At 43.4% G+C, this 16503-nt stretch overlaps 1 protein-coding gene across 5 annotated transcripts in view; it reads left to right on the forward strand.

The window, feature by feature from the left end:
- The window catches only part of HELZ (helicase with zinc finger), a 156137-nt gene that overhangs the window by 21436 nt on the left and 118198 nt on the right, over positions 1-16503 (forward strand). For all 5 annotated transcript variants that reach the window (XM_040452156.1, XM_040452160.1, XM_040452158.1 and 2 more), the window contains 3 exons: positions 3218-3445; positions 5757-5793; positions 14877-15001. In XM_040452156.1, coding sequence (XP_040308090.1) covers positions 3236-3445; positions 5757-5793; positions 14877-15001 — 372 coding nt within the window. In that variant the 5' untranslated portion in view covers positions 3218-3235. The remainder of the gene's footprint in view (positions 1-3217; positions 3446-5756; positions 5794-14876; positions 15002-16503) is intronic.

A 16503-nucleotide genomic window follows, 5' to 3' on the forward strand; every position in this document is an offset into this window, starting at 1 on the left:
ATAAGACCTGCTTTGTACTGAGGTCCACACTACAGCTAAGTACCCCTGGTGAGGTTCAGGTAGGACTTGGGGAGAAACTAATTATTAAGACCTGATTAACAAAGGTAAGTGTGGTAGAAACCTTCACATCCTCTTCTGAGATAGGCACTTGAACCTAATGAATCAGACATTAACTCTTCAAGTTAATTCCCCCTGGAGCTGCTGAAGTTAATAGTTCTGTCCCCAATCTGCTGATATATTAATGTTTTGAGATATCCCTGGGGAGTATGCTTGGTGGCTGATGTTGACAGGAGTCTTTGTGATCTCCCTTTGTAGCCAGTTTTAGGGGTTATCTTGTGTATATCAGTGACACACAAATGTACTTATTTCTCCAGCGGCGATTCTTGCGTAATCATTATCAATTTATTGAGATGGGTAAAATGGATGAAAATAATTCCTCTGTTAACTAGGTAGTTACGTAGAGTGTTATTTTGTTTACTGTAAATATAGTATTGTATGTTGAGATCAGTGAAGTGATTCTACTTTATGTAAACTGAAAATTTGGAATTTTAGGGAAATAGCAATAGCTGACACTTCCTGAGCACTTACTGTGTGCTAGGCATTCTCGTAAGTGTTCTTTCTACACACGATACTTCACCTGATCCTACATTAACCATAGGAGGTAGGCAGTAGTTGTTTGCCAGTTTTTTGTTTTTAATTTTTTTTTTGTAACGTTTATTTATTTTTGAGACAGAGAGAGACAGAGCATGAATAGGGGAGGGGCAGAGAGAGAGGGAGACACAGAATCAGAAACAGGCTCCAGGCTCTGAGCTGTCAGCACAGAGCCCGACGCGGGGCTCGAACTCACGGACTGTGAGATCATGACCTGAGCCGAAGTCGGATGCTTAACCGACTGAGCCACCCAGGCGCCCCAGCTGTTTGCCAGTTTTGAGGTGAGCAAGTTGGGTGGGATACTGGAGGTTAAGTCACTCGCCCCAGGCTGTGCAGCTCGTGAGTATCTGAGTGAGGGGGCCGGTGGGTGAGGGGGCCGGTGAGTTTTGAATGCAAGGCCTCTGGCTCTGTGTCTGTGCTCTGGCTCCCTGTGCTCTGTTCTCTCCCTAAGAAAGATTTTAGCTTGTGCATTCTTAGTTTTTCTTTTCTTTTCACTTCTTTTGTAATATTTTCTAGATGCGGCTGAGAGTTTTACAGGAAAGATTTGCCAATTCTGAGGCCTTTGGCGTCCATGGGTTTATGCATCTACTTTTGCTATTGTCTGGCAAGCCAACGCGAGAAGCTCGTTTGTATCGGTAGTTGTCAATCAGGAATGGTTCCCCCCCCCCCCCCCAGGGGACATTTGCTCCGGTCTGGAGATACTTTCGGTTGTCACAAGTTGGGAGGTGCCACTGGCCAGAGATGCTGCTAAATATCTTACAGCACCCAGGACAGCTCTCCCTCGGCAAAGACCTACTCGGACCAAAGTGTCAGTAGCATCATCTGAGGTCTCTATAATCAGTTATTATCTTGTAGTGTCGCTATTTTGTCTTCCTTTCTTTAAAGCAAGTCATTCACTTTGCAAGTTTTACTTATTCATTTTGAGAGAGAGACAGACAGACAGACAGAATCCTCAGTGGGCTCCCTACTGTCAGCATGAGCCCAGGGTGGGGCTCGATCTCAGAAGCTGCGAGACCATGCCCTGAGCTGAAATCAGGGGTCCCGTGCTTACCAGACTGAGCCACTCAGGTGCCCCTGCACTTTTTGACCTACGAGTATCTCCAAGTTGAAGGGGCCCGGACGGACCTCTGCAGACGTCTGTCATCACGCCCAACTCACTGCCCCTGTGTTCTGGGTGCCCGTCCACGGCTTTCTCCCCTCAGCTCTCGCTGTGTGCGGCGCATGGCAGAAGAAGAGCAGGGGAGCCTGGGGCCAGGTGGCCGTCAGAGCTGGAGAGGCGGCAGGAGGCTCGCCGGGGCTGCGGGCAGGAGAGGAGGCGAGAGGGACCGATGAGCACCTGGGGGCCGATGAGCACCTGGGGGCCGGTGGGTCAGGTGGAAGGTGGGGAAGAGCAGGAGGGCCGGCAAGCGAGGGGGGGGGGGGGCAGGAAAAGCACTCTCCGTGCCTGACCGAGCTGGTGACGGGCGGTCCACGAGAGTGCTCCCGCGACGCAGTGTCGTGATCGGCAGTCCACGGGGTTGAGGTCCTCTCTGCCCAGGCGTCGTGCTCTCGCCGTGAGCCATCCAGCTGGGGCGAGGCCGGGCTTGCATTCGCAGACTCTCCTCCTCGGACCGCCGTGGTGGTGTCTTCCTGATGGCCGTGCCCGCTTCTCGCCTGTTCTTACGGCACTTCTGTGGGAGAGCCTCCTTCTTCCTGTGACAGCCCATCACGCCCCGGCGCCTGTGGAATAAAGCCCTCCCTTCTTGCGGCCCTTGAGGCCACTCGCGGCTCCTCCGCTTTCCACGACACACCTGGAGTTTAGGTCACGCGGTTGTTCCTCTTGGTGGTTTCACTTGAACTCTTCTCTCTGGAAATCCCACGTACGCTCTCCCTGTCATCTCTGTGTAGGGAACTCCCGTTCACTTTTCGAGGCCAGCTCATGCCTCGTGGCGGATGGAGTAAGTCTCTCTCGGAATTGCTGCTCTTGCCAGAATCGGAGTTGCCTGAGAGCAGCCGTGCTGTGCTCCGTCGTGGACTTCGGGGCTGCTCGCACAGCGCCCGGCCTCGGGGAGTGTTTGCCGAGTTGAATGAAGAGGCGGTTCAAACTGGCATTCTAACCAGGTTTCTATGTTGCTGGGAAAAATCCTGCACGGTATAGGTCTTGATTCTCTGCGATCCCAGTCACGGAATTACAGTACTGAAATTGGGAGGTTTGGATATGAAGCATTTCTGTACCTTCTGGTTTAAAAACACACACACAAAACAGCCTTCACGGTTTGTTGTACCTTGCAGTACTCAAAGTCATGTTTCCTTTATCAATTTGACCCATTTCTACATTTGGTGGTTCATTGTGTGATCTCGACTTACGGTTGACATTACGCTTGGATCTTAGTAAAGACTTCATAAAATGTAAAAGAAGTTTAGATTTTGTAGCATCACAAGCTTAGCTGTGACCTTGATCAGAAGGCTGGTTGAGAGTAACTATTCCAAGAGATAATTAAACCAACGGAGGTAGGAATGAGACTGGAATTGAAAACGAGTGAGATTTTAAAACCTTCTCTGACCTGTCCTTTCTTTCTGTCTTTAGGATTTTTGTCCCTGAGTCATGGAAGACAGAAGAGCTGAGAAGTCATGTGAACAAGCGTGCGAATCACTTAAGAGGCAGGACTATGAAATGACCCTCAAGCACTGCACAGAGGCCCTCCTTTCTCTCGGCCAGTACTCCATGGCCGACTTCACAGGGCCATGTCCACTGGAGATAGAAAGCATCAAAATTGAGAGTCTTCTTTACAGAATCGCCTCGTTTTTGCAACTGGTGGGTAAACCCTGTCAATAAGCCAATGCTGAGCCATGAAAAATGGACTTTTTCATTGAGTGGGAAAAATTGTTGGCCACAATCACCTAAGTCCGGGCTGATGTGGCTAGTGATTGCTGAACGTGTTTGACAGCAACAACTGTTTTTACACCTTTAAAATTGTTTAATAAAATTTGTTGTATAGCATTTTGGGTTATCCACTCATTCAGCAAATATTTATTGAGTGTATACTATGTACCGGACACTGGTCTAGGTACTTGATAGACATTGGTGGAAAAAAATGATCTTCACGATATTTTTTCTAGCTGGGGGACAGACCCTAAACAGTACATATTACACATAAGTAGACACTTGAGAGTGTTAGAAGGTAGCAGTCTGCTGAAAAAAAAGTCATGGCAAGGGAGATTTGGGGATATAGGGTTAGGGTTGGGGTTGCAATTTGAAATTGAGTGGTCAGGGTCGGCTTTGCTGATAAGGCGATACGAAGGAGGCAAGGGAGCGAGCCATGTCAAAATCTGGAGGAAGAACATTACAGGCAGAGGCAACAGTCAGTGCGAAGGTTCTGAGGCAGAAGCCTGCCTGGCATATTTGAGAAATAGCTAGAAGACCAGTGTGCTGGAGAAAAGTATGTGAGGGGGAGTGGGCAACGGGGCTGAATCCTGTGGGGCCCTCCAGGTCCCTATAAGGACCTGGTTTTCTTCTACTTAAGTTGGGGAGCTCTTGTTAGGTTTTGAGCAGAGGAATGGCATGATCTGATTTGGTAGGGATTCTTTGACTTTTATATTGAGGGTAGACTCTGGAGGGGTAAGTGAGGCAGGGGGACTAGTTGGGAAGCTGTTGGAATAATCCAGGCCAGACATGATAGTGACTCAGGCAAAATGGCGGCCGCAGAGAGACTGAGGAGTGGTTTGATTCTGGTTCTAAGTTGAAGGTCGGACTAGTATGATTTCCTAATACATTGAATGCAGGGAGTGAGAGAGAGAGAGAGCAGTCACAGATTACTTACTTCGATGTTGCTTTGTCTGAGCAATTGGAAAGTGGAGTTTCCTCAACTGAGATGACAAGGCTGTCGGTGGTGCACAGGTTTTGTGGGGCAAGTTGGGAGTTCAGTTTTGGACATCCTGAGTTTGAGATGTCATTTAGATAGCCGGCTGGAGATGTTGAGGAAGCAGTCAGTCAGGCAGGTGTGGAGTTTGGGAGAGAGGTCTGGGTCAGAGATACTGACTTAAGAGTTGGGGGCCTGTAGATGACATCTAAAGTCTTGAGCCTGGGTGAGATCACCAAGGAATGAACGAATGTACATAGAGAAGAGGAGAGGACCGAGGACTTAGTCTTAATGGCGCTACAGTGTGAAGAGGTGCAGGAGAAGAAGAGGAACCAGCAGAGCAGCCTAAAGAGCAACCCTTGACGTAAAGGAAAACTAAGGGAGGGCCGTGGACCCGTAGCCAAGTAAAGAAAGTGGATCCAAGTGAGAGAGTGGTCAGCAGTGTCTGTTGCTGTGAATGTAGTAGTGAGAATTGAGAGGCGACGGAGATGTGACAGTGCATCTGAATGGGAACGAGTCAGTGTAGACCGCGTGTCCGGCTGGATGCAGTGGAGGTCACTGGAGACCAGCACGAGAGCAGCCTCTGTGGAGTGGCGGTGTACATCTGACTAAAGACAGTTCGAGGGTCACCGGGAAGGAATTGAAGTACATGAGTATAGACAGTTCTCGGGGAGTTTTGTCCCAAAGAGGCACAAAAAAGTGAGAGTGGTAACTGGTGGGAGAAGTGAGGTCACAAGAAGGATTTTTTTTAAGATGGGTGAAGTAGCCCCATGTTTGTTTAAAGGACTGAATCAACGGAAAGCAAAAAAGTCAGCGATGTAGGAGTAGAGGCGGCTTGCTGGAGCGATGTTCTTGAGCGGGTTATAGAGCAGGTCTGCCCCAGCGGTACGCTAGAAAGGGCTCTGGAGGCTGGCCTGGTAACAGGCGGAAGGCAGAGAGTGCGCTGGGAAGCGGGCAGACATGGGGTGACAGTCCTCGGGAACTCTCTTCTCAGGGCTCTGTTTTCTCAGGGGAGTCGTTAGCTGAGCGTGATCGTGAGGGAGGAGGTTCTGGTGGTTTGGAAGTAGAGAAGGTGAGAAGGAGTCAGGGAAGGACATTATATTGTTGGTAGAGCACATGAGTGAGTTTTGCTCTGTGAATATTAAATTCCAAACATTAATAATCACAGTTTGAAACAAAGTTGAGTTTTTGTTTTTGTTTTTGATAAAATCTGTTTTAAGCTGCCCTTGAACGACTTAATTTTATCTTGTATCTTTTATTTTGCAGAAAAACTATGGGCAAGCTGATGAAGATTGTAGGCATGGTATGTTTAAGAATGGGACTGTTTTCTGCTTTGAAAATTTTGAGTTATTTAAATGGAGCAGTGTTTAAGATTTGATTTTTTTATATGCTAATTTCAAGAGAGATTAAAACATTTGAAACCCCCTCACTGTGGTTACTAGTAACTAATGTGGATGACGACTTTCCTGCTCTGATGGATGTACATCTGAACGTTGTTCATCGTCATGAGTGGGAACACTGATAGTGTCCTTTTAAAGTTTGTGTGAGTATTTTTAGTCAATAAGAGCCAAATTTTAAGACCTGTAACACACATTGATTAAGATGTTAAGCTTGGGTAAATTGAGAGGCTTGTCTGTCCATCCTAGAATGTTTTTTTCCCTTCAGTAGATGTCCCTTAGACTATACAACGTTTATTTATTTTTGGGAGATGTCCCTTAGACAAGAGAGCCTGCCTGACTGGCATGCTCGTTAGTGCTTTATTTCTGTTTTCTTTGGGCGAGAGATTAACTAGAAAGATTTTTGCTCTTTGGGTACCCGTAGAATAGGAATGCTTTTCTTCGTGATTCCTGCCAGTTCACTGGAATGAATCTCAGAGTGAGTGGGAGAAGGGGAAGGGGTACAGTGTGTGGTGGGAAGTTTTGCTTCAGTCACAGCTGTGATTTGAATAATAGAATGTTTCGTTTATCCAGAATTTGGGGAAGGGGTGCTGAGGTGTTAAACAGAGGTTAATTTTTTTATTACTCCTTTGTATCAAAACTTTTAAAAGTATTAACTGTTCTTGTTGTAAACCTTAAAAACTATCTGACATACTCCTGTGGCATATTGGACATAATTTAACCATTCACTGAAGAATGTGAACGCCCTTTAACAAAACCTTTACTATCTCTGGACGTTTAAAATTATCCACAACAGCAACAAAAAATAAAATTACCAGGGAGCCAAATAACAATAAGTCAGATAATATAGAGGAATATGAAGAAGGGGATCATTTCCCCTTTTTATCCCATCTGAAGAAATCATGGTTATTACCTTGCTGTATCTTTGGTATCTTTCTCTATAGTGATAAACACAAATGCCTAAAATATGTAGATAGGGGTTTTCCTTTAAAAATTAAAAAAGATTCATGTGATCAGTACAAAGCAGATTGCTTTCTTACATACCAACAGATCATAGATAGGTGTCTTTCTTTTTTTAAATTTCTATTTTTATTTATTTTTTTAAAGTTTATTTATTTATTTTGAGAGAGAGAGAGACATAGCGAGCGGGGAAGGGGCAGAGAGAGAGAGAGAGAGGGAGAGAGGATCCCAAGCAGCCTCCGCACTGTCAGTGCAGAGCCTGATGTGGGGCTCGAACTCATGAACCGTGAGATTATGATGTGAGCCAAGATCAAGAGTCGGACACTGGACCGACTGAGCCACCTGGGTACCTGTCATGGATATCTTTCTAAGTTTCTCCAGTTCCAGTTACTGCTTAATATTCCATACTATAAATGTTTTCCTGTTTCCTCAAAACTTCTCATATCGGTAGGCGTTCAGGTGGTTCTTGTGTCCTCGTTTGTTATTATAATCCATCCTGTAATAAAAACATATTCTTCTTTAGTGTTGCTAGTTTCCGTAGGATAGTCTTAAAAGTTGGATGTCTGGGTTAAAATTGTATACTTACAGTTTTAACAGACGCTGTCAGATTAGTTCAGGTGCACACACCCACCAGCAGCTCATGCGTATGGCCCTGCCGTGTAATCACACGGACACTGGAACCTGCCAGTCTTGATGTTTTGCCAACCTCACGTGTGAGAAATGGACACTCTTTCTTTAATTTTCGCTCCCTTGAGGATCAGTGAGGTGGAATACAGTCTTCTCATCTTGGAGACGTACAAAGTCCCAGAAGGTTAAATGGTTTGTGAGAAGTCACAGGAGAGTAAATGCTGTTGGTGAAGGAGCATACGGAAAAGGTTGCATTTTTCTGTTGTTTCTTTTTTTTTTTTTTAATGTTTATTTATTTTTGAGACAGAGAGAGACCGAGCATGAACGGGGGAGGGTCAGAGAGAGAGGGAGACACAGAATCCGAAACAGGCTCCAGGCTCCGAGCGGTCAGCACAGAGCCCGACGCGGGGCTCGGACTCACGGACCGCGAGATCATGACCTGAGCTGAAGTCGGACGCTTAACCGACTGAGCCACCCAGGCGCCCCTCGTTTAGCAGTTTTAAAGTTAGATACTACTTTACAACTACTGAATTACTAAAATAACCAGGAATCTTTTGGAGGTGATGGATATGTTTATATGTTTACTACCTGCATTGTGATGATAGTAACATGCGTGAATACATATATACAAACTCACCAGATTGTATACATTAATTATATGCAGTTTTTGTATACCAATCACACCTCTATGATGTTGGGGGAAAAAAGTTTAACCAATGTCTAGGATAAAGTCGTAATGAAATAAATATACTCTTGTGTTGGTGGAGTGTGAAGCAGAATGCAGCTTGGTAATATGCTTATACCCTTCGACCCACTAATCTCATTTCTGGGATGCTATCCCAAGTAAATAATCCAAAAGAAAGAAGAAATTGTATGTGGAATGATGTTCATTGCAGTGCTGTGTGTAAAAGTGAAAAATCAGTTAGCTTCCAGTAATGGAGGAGTTCTTTTAATGAAATTCTATGCATTCCTTGTTACCATCTATGTGATACGGAAGCACATGGAAAATGCTTGCTAAGATGCCAGAGCAGTGTATATAGTTGTTCACTTGAAACAGACATTCGGGAAGATTAGCCAAGTTTATATGTATGTATTGCTAGTTGTAGAGTTCTGCTATTAGATGAATTTTTTTTTTCTCTTTCAACTTTTGGTAACATTATGTAAAATAAAATACCATGGTCAGGCAGTGAGTTAGTAATAAAAAGCAAGTCAAGAACCTCCGTCTGTTAATTATTATACTACTTTGTAACACCGGAGAACTGTTCGTATCCTAGCGGCCCCAACCTTACGTTTGCCGTCGTAAGTATTATGTAATACCGTATATCTTTTTTTTTTTTTTTTTAAGTTTATTTATCTATTTTGAGAGAGCACGGGCAGAGGAAGGGCAGAGAGAGAGAGGGAGACAGAGGATCCCAAGCGGACAGTGTGGAGCCCCATGCGAGACTCTATGCCATGAACTGGGAGATCCTGACCTGAGCTGAAATAAGAGTCGGACACCTAACTGACTGAGCCATATTGTTTTGACATCTGTTCCCTTACCGTGAGGCTGTCAGTTTGCATTCCTTGCAACTCTCAACGTGCCCTGTTGTAACTACCTCCTCCCCCTTTCCATTTGCTGCTTCTGACCTTCTGATTTCACTTTCTCAGACAGGGTTAGGAAAGCAGGCAGGCAGTCTTGGTTATAGAATTAAAAAACATTAAAAGTTGTTTTGTATTGTGAAGAAATTAAAATACATAGGAAAATAGAACAGATGGTTTAATAAGCATTCATATTCTCAGATTGTAACATTTGACCATATTCACTTTTTTCTGACATATTTAAAAATAATGCTGGGCATCGTGATATTTACCCCTAGCCACGTTAGTATTCATCTCTAAAAAATAAGGCCATAAATGCATAACCACAATGTTATTATTATTAACAAATAAAATGGGCAGTAATTCCCTGTGGTTTTGTGAGGCTGAGCCTCGCTTTGGGCTCTGTGCTGGCAGTGCAGAGCCTGTTTGCGAATCTCTCCCTCCCTCTCTCTCTCTGCCCTTCCCCTCATGCTGTCTTTGTCTCTCTCAAAATAAATAAATTAAAAAAAATTGACAGTAATTCCCTAATATTACCTAAAACCCGCTCTCTAATCAAATTTACTTGGTTGTCCCCAAAATATTTTTTATGGCTGATTTATTTCCAAGCCAAGAACTAAATTAGAATCATAATTTTTTTTTAAAGTTTACTTATTTTGAGGGAGAGTGTGAGCACATCCAGCCTGGGGAGGGAAGGACGGAGTGGGAGAGAGAATCCCAAGCAGGCTTTGTGCTGTCAGCGCAGAGCCTGATGTAAGGCTTGATCTCATGAACCGTGAAATCATGACCTGATCCGAAATCAAGAGTGGGGTGCTTAACTGACTGAGCCACCCAGGTGCCCTGCCTTTTCTTTTTATTGATGATTTCCTTTGCGGTGCAAAAGCTTTTTATTTTGGTGTCGTCCCAATAGTTTACTTTTGCTTTTGTTTCCCTCGCCTGAAGAGACAGACCTAGAAAAATGTTGCTGAGGCCGATGTCAAAGAGATTACTGCCTGTGTTTTCTTCCAACAGTTTCATGGTTTCACTTCTTTTAGGTATTTAATCCATTTTGAGTTTGTTTTTGTGTATGGTATAAGACGGGTCCGGTTTCATTCTTTTGCATGTAGCTGTCCAGTTTTCCCAACAGCATTTACTGAAGAGACTCTGTTTTCCCCATTGTATATTCTTGTCTCCTTTGGTATACATTGAGCATTTTGGAAAAATACCTTGATCAGGCCTAGTATTTCAATCAAAGATTTAATTAGTTAATGTTTATTTTTGAAAGAGAGAGTGTGAGCAGGGAGGGGCAGAGAGGGAGACAGAGGATCCAAAGTGGGCTCTGTGCTGAGAGTCGCGAGGTCACTGCGGGGCTTGAACTCACGAACCCTGAGATCGTGACCTGAGCCAAAGTTGGACGGACACTCAACTGACAACTGACCCAGCCACCCAAAGATTTTAAAAATAACCAAGGACTTGATGAAACAAGCTGATATGGTGATGTGACTGAAAACATACAGAATCATACTACTTACTGTGCTTAAGGCTTATTTCAAATCACCTTTCTCGCCGCATGTAATTTAAAGAAGGGGAATTACATTTTAATTGTCGATTGTGTCCTTTGGATAGCCAGAGGCTCTTTTGTGGCAACAGTTGAATGACTGTTCCTTTAATATTAGTTTCTGGTCTAAAATATTTCAAGTAATACATATTACAGAAGCTAAAGATAGAGAAGGGGTAGAGACCTGAGCATAGCAGCGGAGGTAAGACTTGCAGGTCTCCTCCTTGGTGACTCAGTAGACAGGAAGGAGTGGTCCAGTTTGGGAACAGTTGTGTGCTTACAGTGAAATCTTACAGATAGTTGGTGGGAAGAGAATTTTTCTGCAAGGCGTTGTAGCATATTTACAATTGCTCAAGATGAGATTACGCTTTTTTTTTTTTTAATCTTTTCTTAGTTTATTTATTTATTTTGAGAGAGAGCGAGCACAGGCAGGGGAGGGGCAGAGAGAAGGAGAGACAGAATCTCAAGCAGGATCAAGACAGAGCCTAATGCGGGGCTCGAACCCATGGACCACAAGATCATGACCTGAGCTGAGATCAAGAGTCGGACACTCAACTGACTGAACCACCCAGGCGTCCCGATTACACTTTTTAAAAATGAATTTTACTTAAGAAAGTTTTATGTATTTTTGAGAGAGAAAGCGCAAGCAGGGGAGGGGCAGAAAGAGAGGGGGACAGAGGATCCGAAGCGGGTGACAGCAATGAGCCTGATGTGGGGCTCAGATTCACGAACTGTGAGATCATGACCTGAGCTGAATGTGGACACGCAACTGACTGAGCCACCCAGGTGCCCCTAGATTACCTTCTTAATGTTCTCTCTTTTGGCAAGTTCAATGATTATAGCTAAGGCAAGTTTAACAATACATGAGGCTGTATTTTGTTTTCTTTCAAGCCTTTTCAAGATACTACAGATGATAAGGGACCAGGTTGGCACATTGCAGTTTAATCTCGTTATATGATACAAAAGCAGGAGAGTTTTTTATGTATAATTGTTGACTGGTTTTTTGCGACAGTTCTTTATGCGGGATCCTGCAAGACAAACTGCATCGCATTTTAGGGCAACAGTTAGAAAAAAGTACATCGGTACTGATTCTTGTCTAAAAAAGGGAGAGAAAGAAAAAAAGGAAACGTAATTTTGATAAATATTGAGGCCTTCAAACATGAGTGCAATGCAAGAACTTTTGCACAGTAAAATTCAGCAAATACTTTGTATGAAACTAAATATCTATAAAAGGCTTTGTAAAATATCATGTGATTTAATATTCTTTAAACACGACATAATCACCTGAGGTTGAAATATTCTTACAGATTTTTCGTTTTCCTGAAACATTCTTCAGCTTTTGACAACTAGTTTCTTAGGACCCAATTACTGGAAAGGAACTAGGATATTTCCTTAGCAGCACTCAGTACTGCTTTATAATTTTTACAAGGGGAGGGTAACATCTAGGGGACTCTTACGAGGAGACTGCTAGTCTCCTACTTGACATAATTAACACAGTTCATCTTCACTGTAGCCTTATTAGGTAGCTCCCGTCACCTCCATTTTACAGGGGAGGAAGCAGGCTTAGCGAAGGTAAATAGTTCAGCCCTTAGTAGGACTGACTTTTCTTCAGAGCATTATATTTGCAGTGTATTATTTGATCCTTACAACAAAGTTACCCGTTTCTGTTTTACAGGTGATCACACTGAGGGCCAGAGAGCTAAAGTGCCTTTGCCAACGGTCCTATTCGTTTTCAAATATAATTTATTGTCCAGTTGCCGTACAGCACCCAGGGCTCAGCCCAACAAGTGCCCTCCTCAGTGCCCATTCCTCCCTTCCCCCGCCCCCGTCCACCCTCAGTTTGTTTTCTGTATTTAAGGGTGTCTTGTGGTTTGCCTCCCTCACTCCCAATGGTCCTAATTGAATAGTTTTAGGAATAGTAAGAGCTGAGGGAGACATAGACTTACTGGGGAATCTTACAAGATGTTCAAGATATTCTTCACGATACTCTGTTGGAGTTAACCACTTACAGGAATTACCCAGGGACAGTTGAGTAGATCTGTAATGTGGAGGGAGCAAGACAACAGGTTGGCCCGCACTAAAAGTAATTGAATGAAAGCTTAACTACAGAGAGACTGCAACTTTCAATTTAGTAATCTGCTTTAATAAAAGTATAGGCATAAGGATGTTTATTGCAGTGTTAGTTTCAATAGTTAAAAATTGGGATTGTTCTGGAGCTAGGGAGTAGTGAAATAAATTGATAAATCTACTTGATGGAACACTGGATGGACAATAATATGATAAACACAACCCTCAGAACATGGAAGATCTTGAATATGTGAAGGGGAGATAAAGCAGAATACAGACTGTTATGTTTATATCAGTTATAATCATGTAAAAAATTATGTAAATATTGTTAAAAATTGGAAGAGAACGTAAGTAAGTGAACACAGTCTGTTTAGTCGAGTGATGGACCTATGGGGAATTTTTATGTAGGGTTTTATTAGTGTTGTTATAATGTTATTTGTTGTAATGGAAAAATTGAACAATATAATGAAAAGATATGTTCAGTACAACCAAAATAAATACATTATGAGCAGACCTGATAGACTTTATTTATTTTTTTTTATTTTTTTTTCAACGTTTATTTATTTTTGGGACAGAGAGAGACAGAGCATGAACGGGGGAGGGGCAGAGAGAGAGGGAGACACAGAATTGGAAACAGGCTCCAGGCTCCGAGCCATCAGCCCAGAGCCTGACGCGGGGCTCGAACTCACGGACCGCGAGATCGTGACCTGGCTGAAGTCGGACGCTTAACCGACTGCGCCACCCAGGTGCCCCGAGACTTTAAATATGTAGTGTACTGATACTTAAACATTTCCTTGGAAATAATTAGAAAAAAATGCAGTTTCCAAAATATTTTATTCCAGCAAATTATTTTGTTGCAAAGGAAGCTAAAGTGTGTACAAACTAAAAATAGAGTCTTGGACTTAGCAGTGAAGAGAAAGATACAGATTGTTTTACTAGTTGAGCCATTACAGTTGCTGTGAGAAATCATCTCAAATGACGTGGCATAAAAATGAGTATATTCTGTATTGTTCTAAATATGTGCTCTTGTGATTGTATTAAATCTGCAAACACTTGCGAGCAATTTGATTAGCATTTGCTTTGGGTTCTTAGTTAATCTTGCTGGTTTTGATGAAAGTGAATTCTTACCTGCTTAGGAATACCACCTGTTGAGTTTTGTAGTTTCTGTTCTTATGCATTTTAAGTGTCACTGTGGAAAATGTGGAAATTTTATTCAGAGAATGTTTCTGCCATTTAATATCCCTCATTTACCCAGCTGTCATAGGTTGAATGGTATTTTTCACTCTAGAGAGAGCTTTGAGGTTAATTCTGCCTGTGATTCTTGGTGTGATCCTACTGATTGTAGGCTGGAGTGAGTTAGATATGTGGACTGTCTTATGTTCTTTCATTAATTAATTTTTTAACTTTTTTTTCCAACGTTTTTTATTTATTTTTGGGACAGAGAGAGACAGAGCATGAACAGGGGAGGGGCAGAGAGAGAGGGAGACACAGAATCGGAAACAGGCTCCAGGCTCCGAGCCATCAGCCCAGAGCCCGACGCGGGGCTCGAACTCACGGATCGCGAGATCGTGACCTGGCTGAAGTCGGACGCTTAACCGACTGCGCCACCCAGGCGCCCCTCATTAATTAATTTTTTAAAGAAAATTATTTATTTATTTTTAGAGAGATAGGGCACACGAGCAGAGGAGGGGCAGAGAGAGAGAGGGAGAGAGAATCCCAAGCAGGCTCCATGCTGTCAGCTCTGAGCCTGACATGGGCCTTGATCCCATGAACTGTGAGATCATGACTTGAGCCAAAATCAGGAGTTGGATGCCTAACCGACTGAGCCACCCAAGTCCCTCTGTTCTTCTCTTTATGCATGTCTTGGGCAGAACAGAAACATCACTGCTTTCCTCTAGTACTTGAATTTTTTTTTTTAAGTTTTTTATTTATTTTGTAAGAGAGCAGGCAAGGGGCAGAGAGAAAAGGGGAGAGAGAATCCCAAGCAGACCCTGAGCTCTCAGCACGAAGCCCAACGTGAGGCTCAAACCCACGAGCACAAGATCATGACCTGAGCTGAAATCAAGAGTTGGACACTTAACCAACTGAGCCACCCAGTCGCCCCTTGAAGTTGTTCGTTTAGCATATGAGTAGTCATCCTTGTGATAGTGTGCTAACATTACAATCAGGAAAATGTATGTGTCGAATGTTACGTGGTTAATGCTGGCTATTTCTTCCTGACAGTGCTGGGGGAAGGCCTGGCCACGGGAGATGGTGCCTTCCAGGCAGTGCTTTGCTGCATGCAGCTGAAAGGAAAGCTCCAGCCTGTATCCAGCATTCTTGCCAAGTCGCTGACAGGAGAGTCCCTGGTACGTTGAGGAGCTCTGATCCTGAATGTCCGAAACGGATCCATTTATTTAACTCCTAAGGCGTGTGGTGGGAAGAAGCAGTTCAGTCTGTGCTTCCCTCTTACTTCCTCCTATTGGCAATCAAAGTTTCTGTTCAACAAACTGATGCTTAATCATTGTATTCTTGTAGTCATTTGTGATACTATATATAAGAATTGCAGGTACTTTTTAAAACTGTGAAACTGTAAGATAATGATTTTCTTTAAAGATTTATTTTTTTTAAGATAGTTATTGTTTTTTAATGTTTATTTTTGAGAGAGAGAGAGAGTGTGAGCAGGGGAAGGCAGAGAGAAGGGGAGACATAGAATCCTAAGTAGGCTCCAGGCTCTGAGCACAGAGCACAGAGCCCAATGTAGGGCTTGAACTCATGAACCATGAGATCATGACTTGAGCTGAAGTCAGATGCTTAACCAACTGAGCCACCCAGGCGCCCCAGATTTTTTTTATTTTTAAGTAATTTCTGTATCCAGTGTTGGGCTCCAACTCATAACCCCAAGATCAAAAGTCACCTGCTGCACTGAGCAAGCCAGCTAGGCACCCCCAGATGATTTTCTTTCTTTTTTTTTTTTCTTTTTCTTTTTTTTTCTTTTTTTTGGGACAGAGAGAGACAGAGCATGAACGGAGGAGGGGCAGAGAGAGAGGGAGACACAGAATCGGAAACAGGCTCCAGGCTCTGAGCCATCAGCCCAGAGCCCTACGCGGGGCTCGAACTCATGGACCGCGAGATCGTGACCTGGCTGAAGTCGGACGCTTAACCGACTGCGCCACCCAGGCGCCCCCAGATGATTTTCTTTAAAGATATAATTTAATAAAACCTGGGAATATTTGGGGGATGATTCAATTCATTTCATTGCATTGCATTGCATTGCATTTCATTCCATTCCATTCCATTCCATTCCATTCCATTCCATTCCATTCCATTCCATTCCATTCCATTTTTTAAGTAAGCCCTAGGCTCAATGTGGGGCTTGAACTGTGAGATCAAGAGTCATGTGCTGTATGGATTGAGTCAGCCAGGCTCACCCCTTATTTTGGGGTTTTAAAATGCTTCTGTCAACTTGTGATTATACAGGGTTCTTAAATCCAGTCATTTGTTTTATAAAATGTTTAAATTTATCTAAAGTAATAATTCTATTTCTGAAGATGTTCATGTGTGTAAGTTAATATTCCACTCTGACCATTCTGATGGAATGATCTAATTCTATTCAGACTTCGGGATAAATTTTATTTTTAAGTTTATTTTGAAAGAAAGAGTTCACACATGAGCAGGGGAGGGGCAGAGAGAGAGGGAGACACATATAATCCCAAGCAGGCTCCGTGCTATCAGCACAAAGCCTGACACGGGGCTTGATCTCACAGATGGTGAGATCATGACCTGAGCCAAAATCAAGAGTCTGACGCTTAACAAACGGAGCCACCCAGCCACTCAGGATAAATTTTTTATGTAGCATTTTCTAGAGTTT

The sequence above is a fragment of the Herpailurus yagouaroundi genome, unplaced genomic scaffold, assembly GCF_014898765.1.
Source record: "Herpailurus yagouaroundi ecotype Mexico unplaced genomic scaffold, PumYag 206, whole genome shotgun sequence".
NCBI classification, from domain to species: Eukaryota; Metazoa; Chordata; class Mammalia; order Carnivora; family Felidae; genus Herpailurus; species Herpailurus yagouaroundi.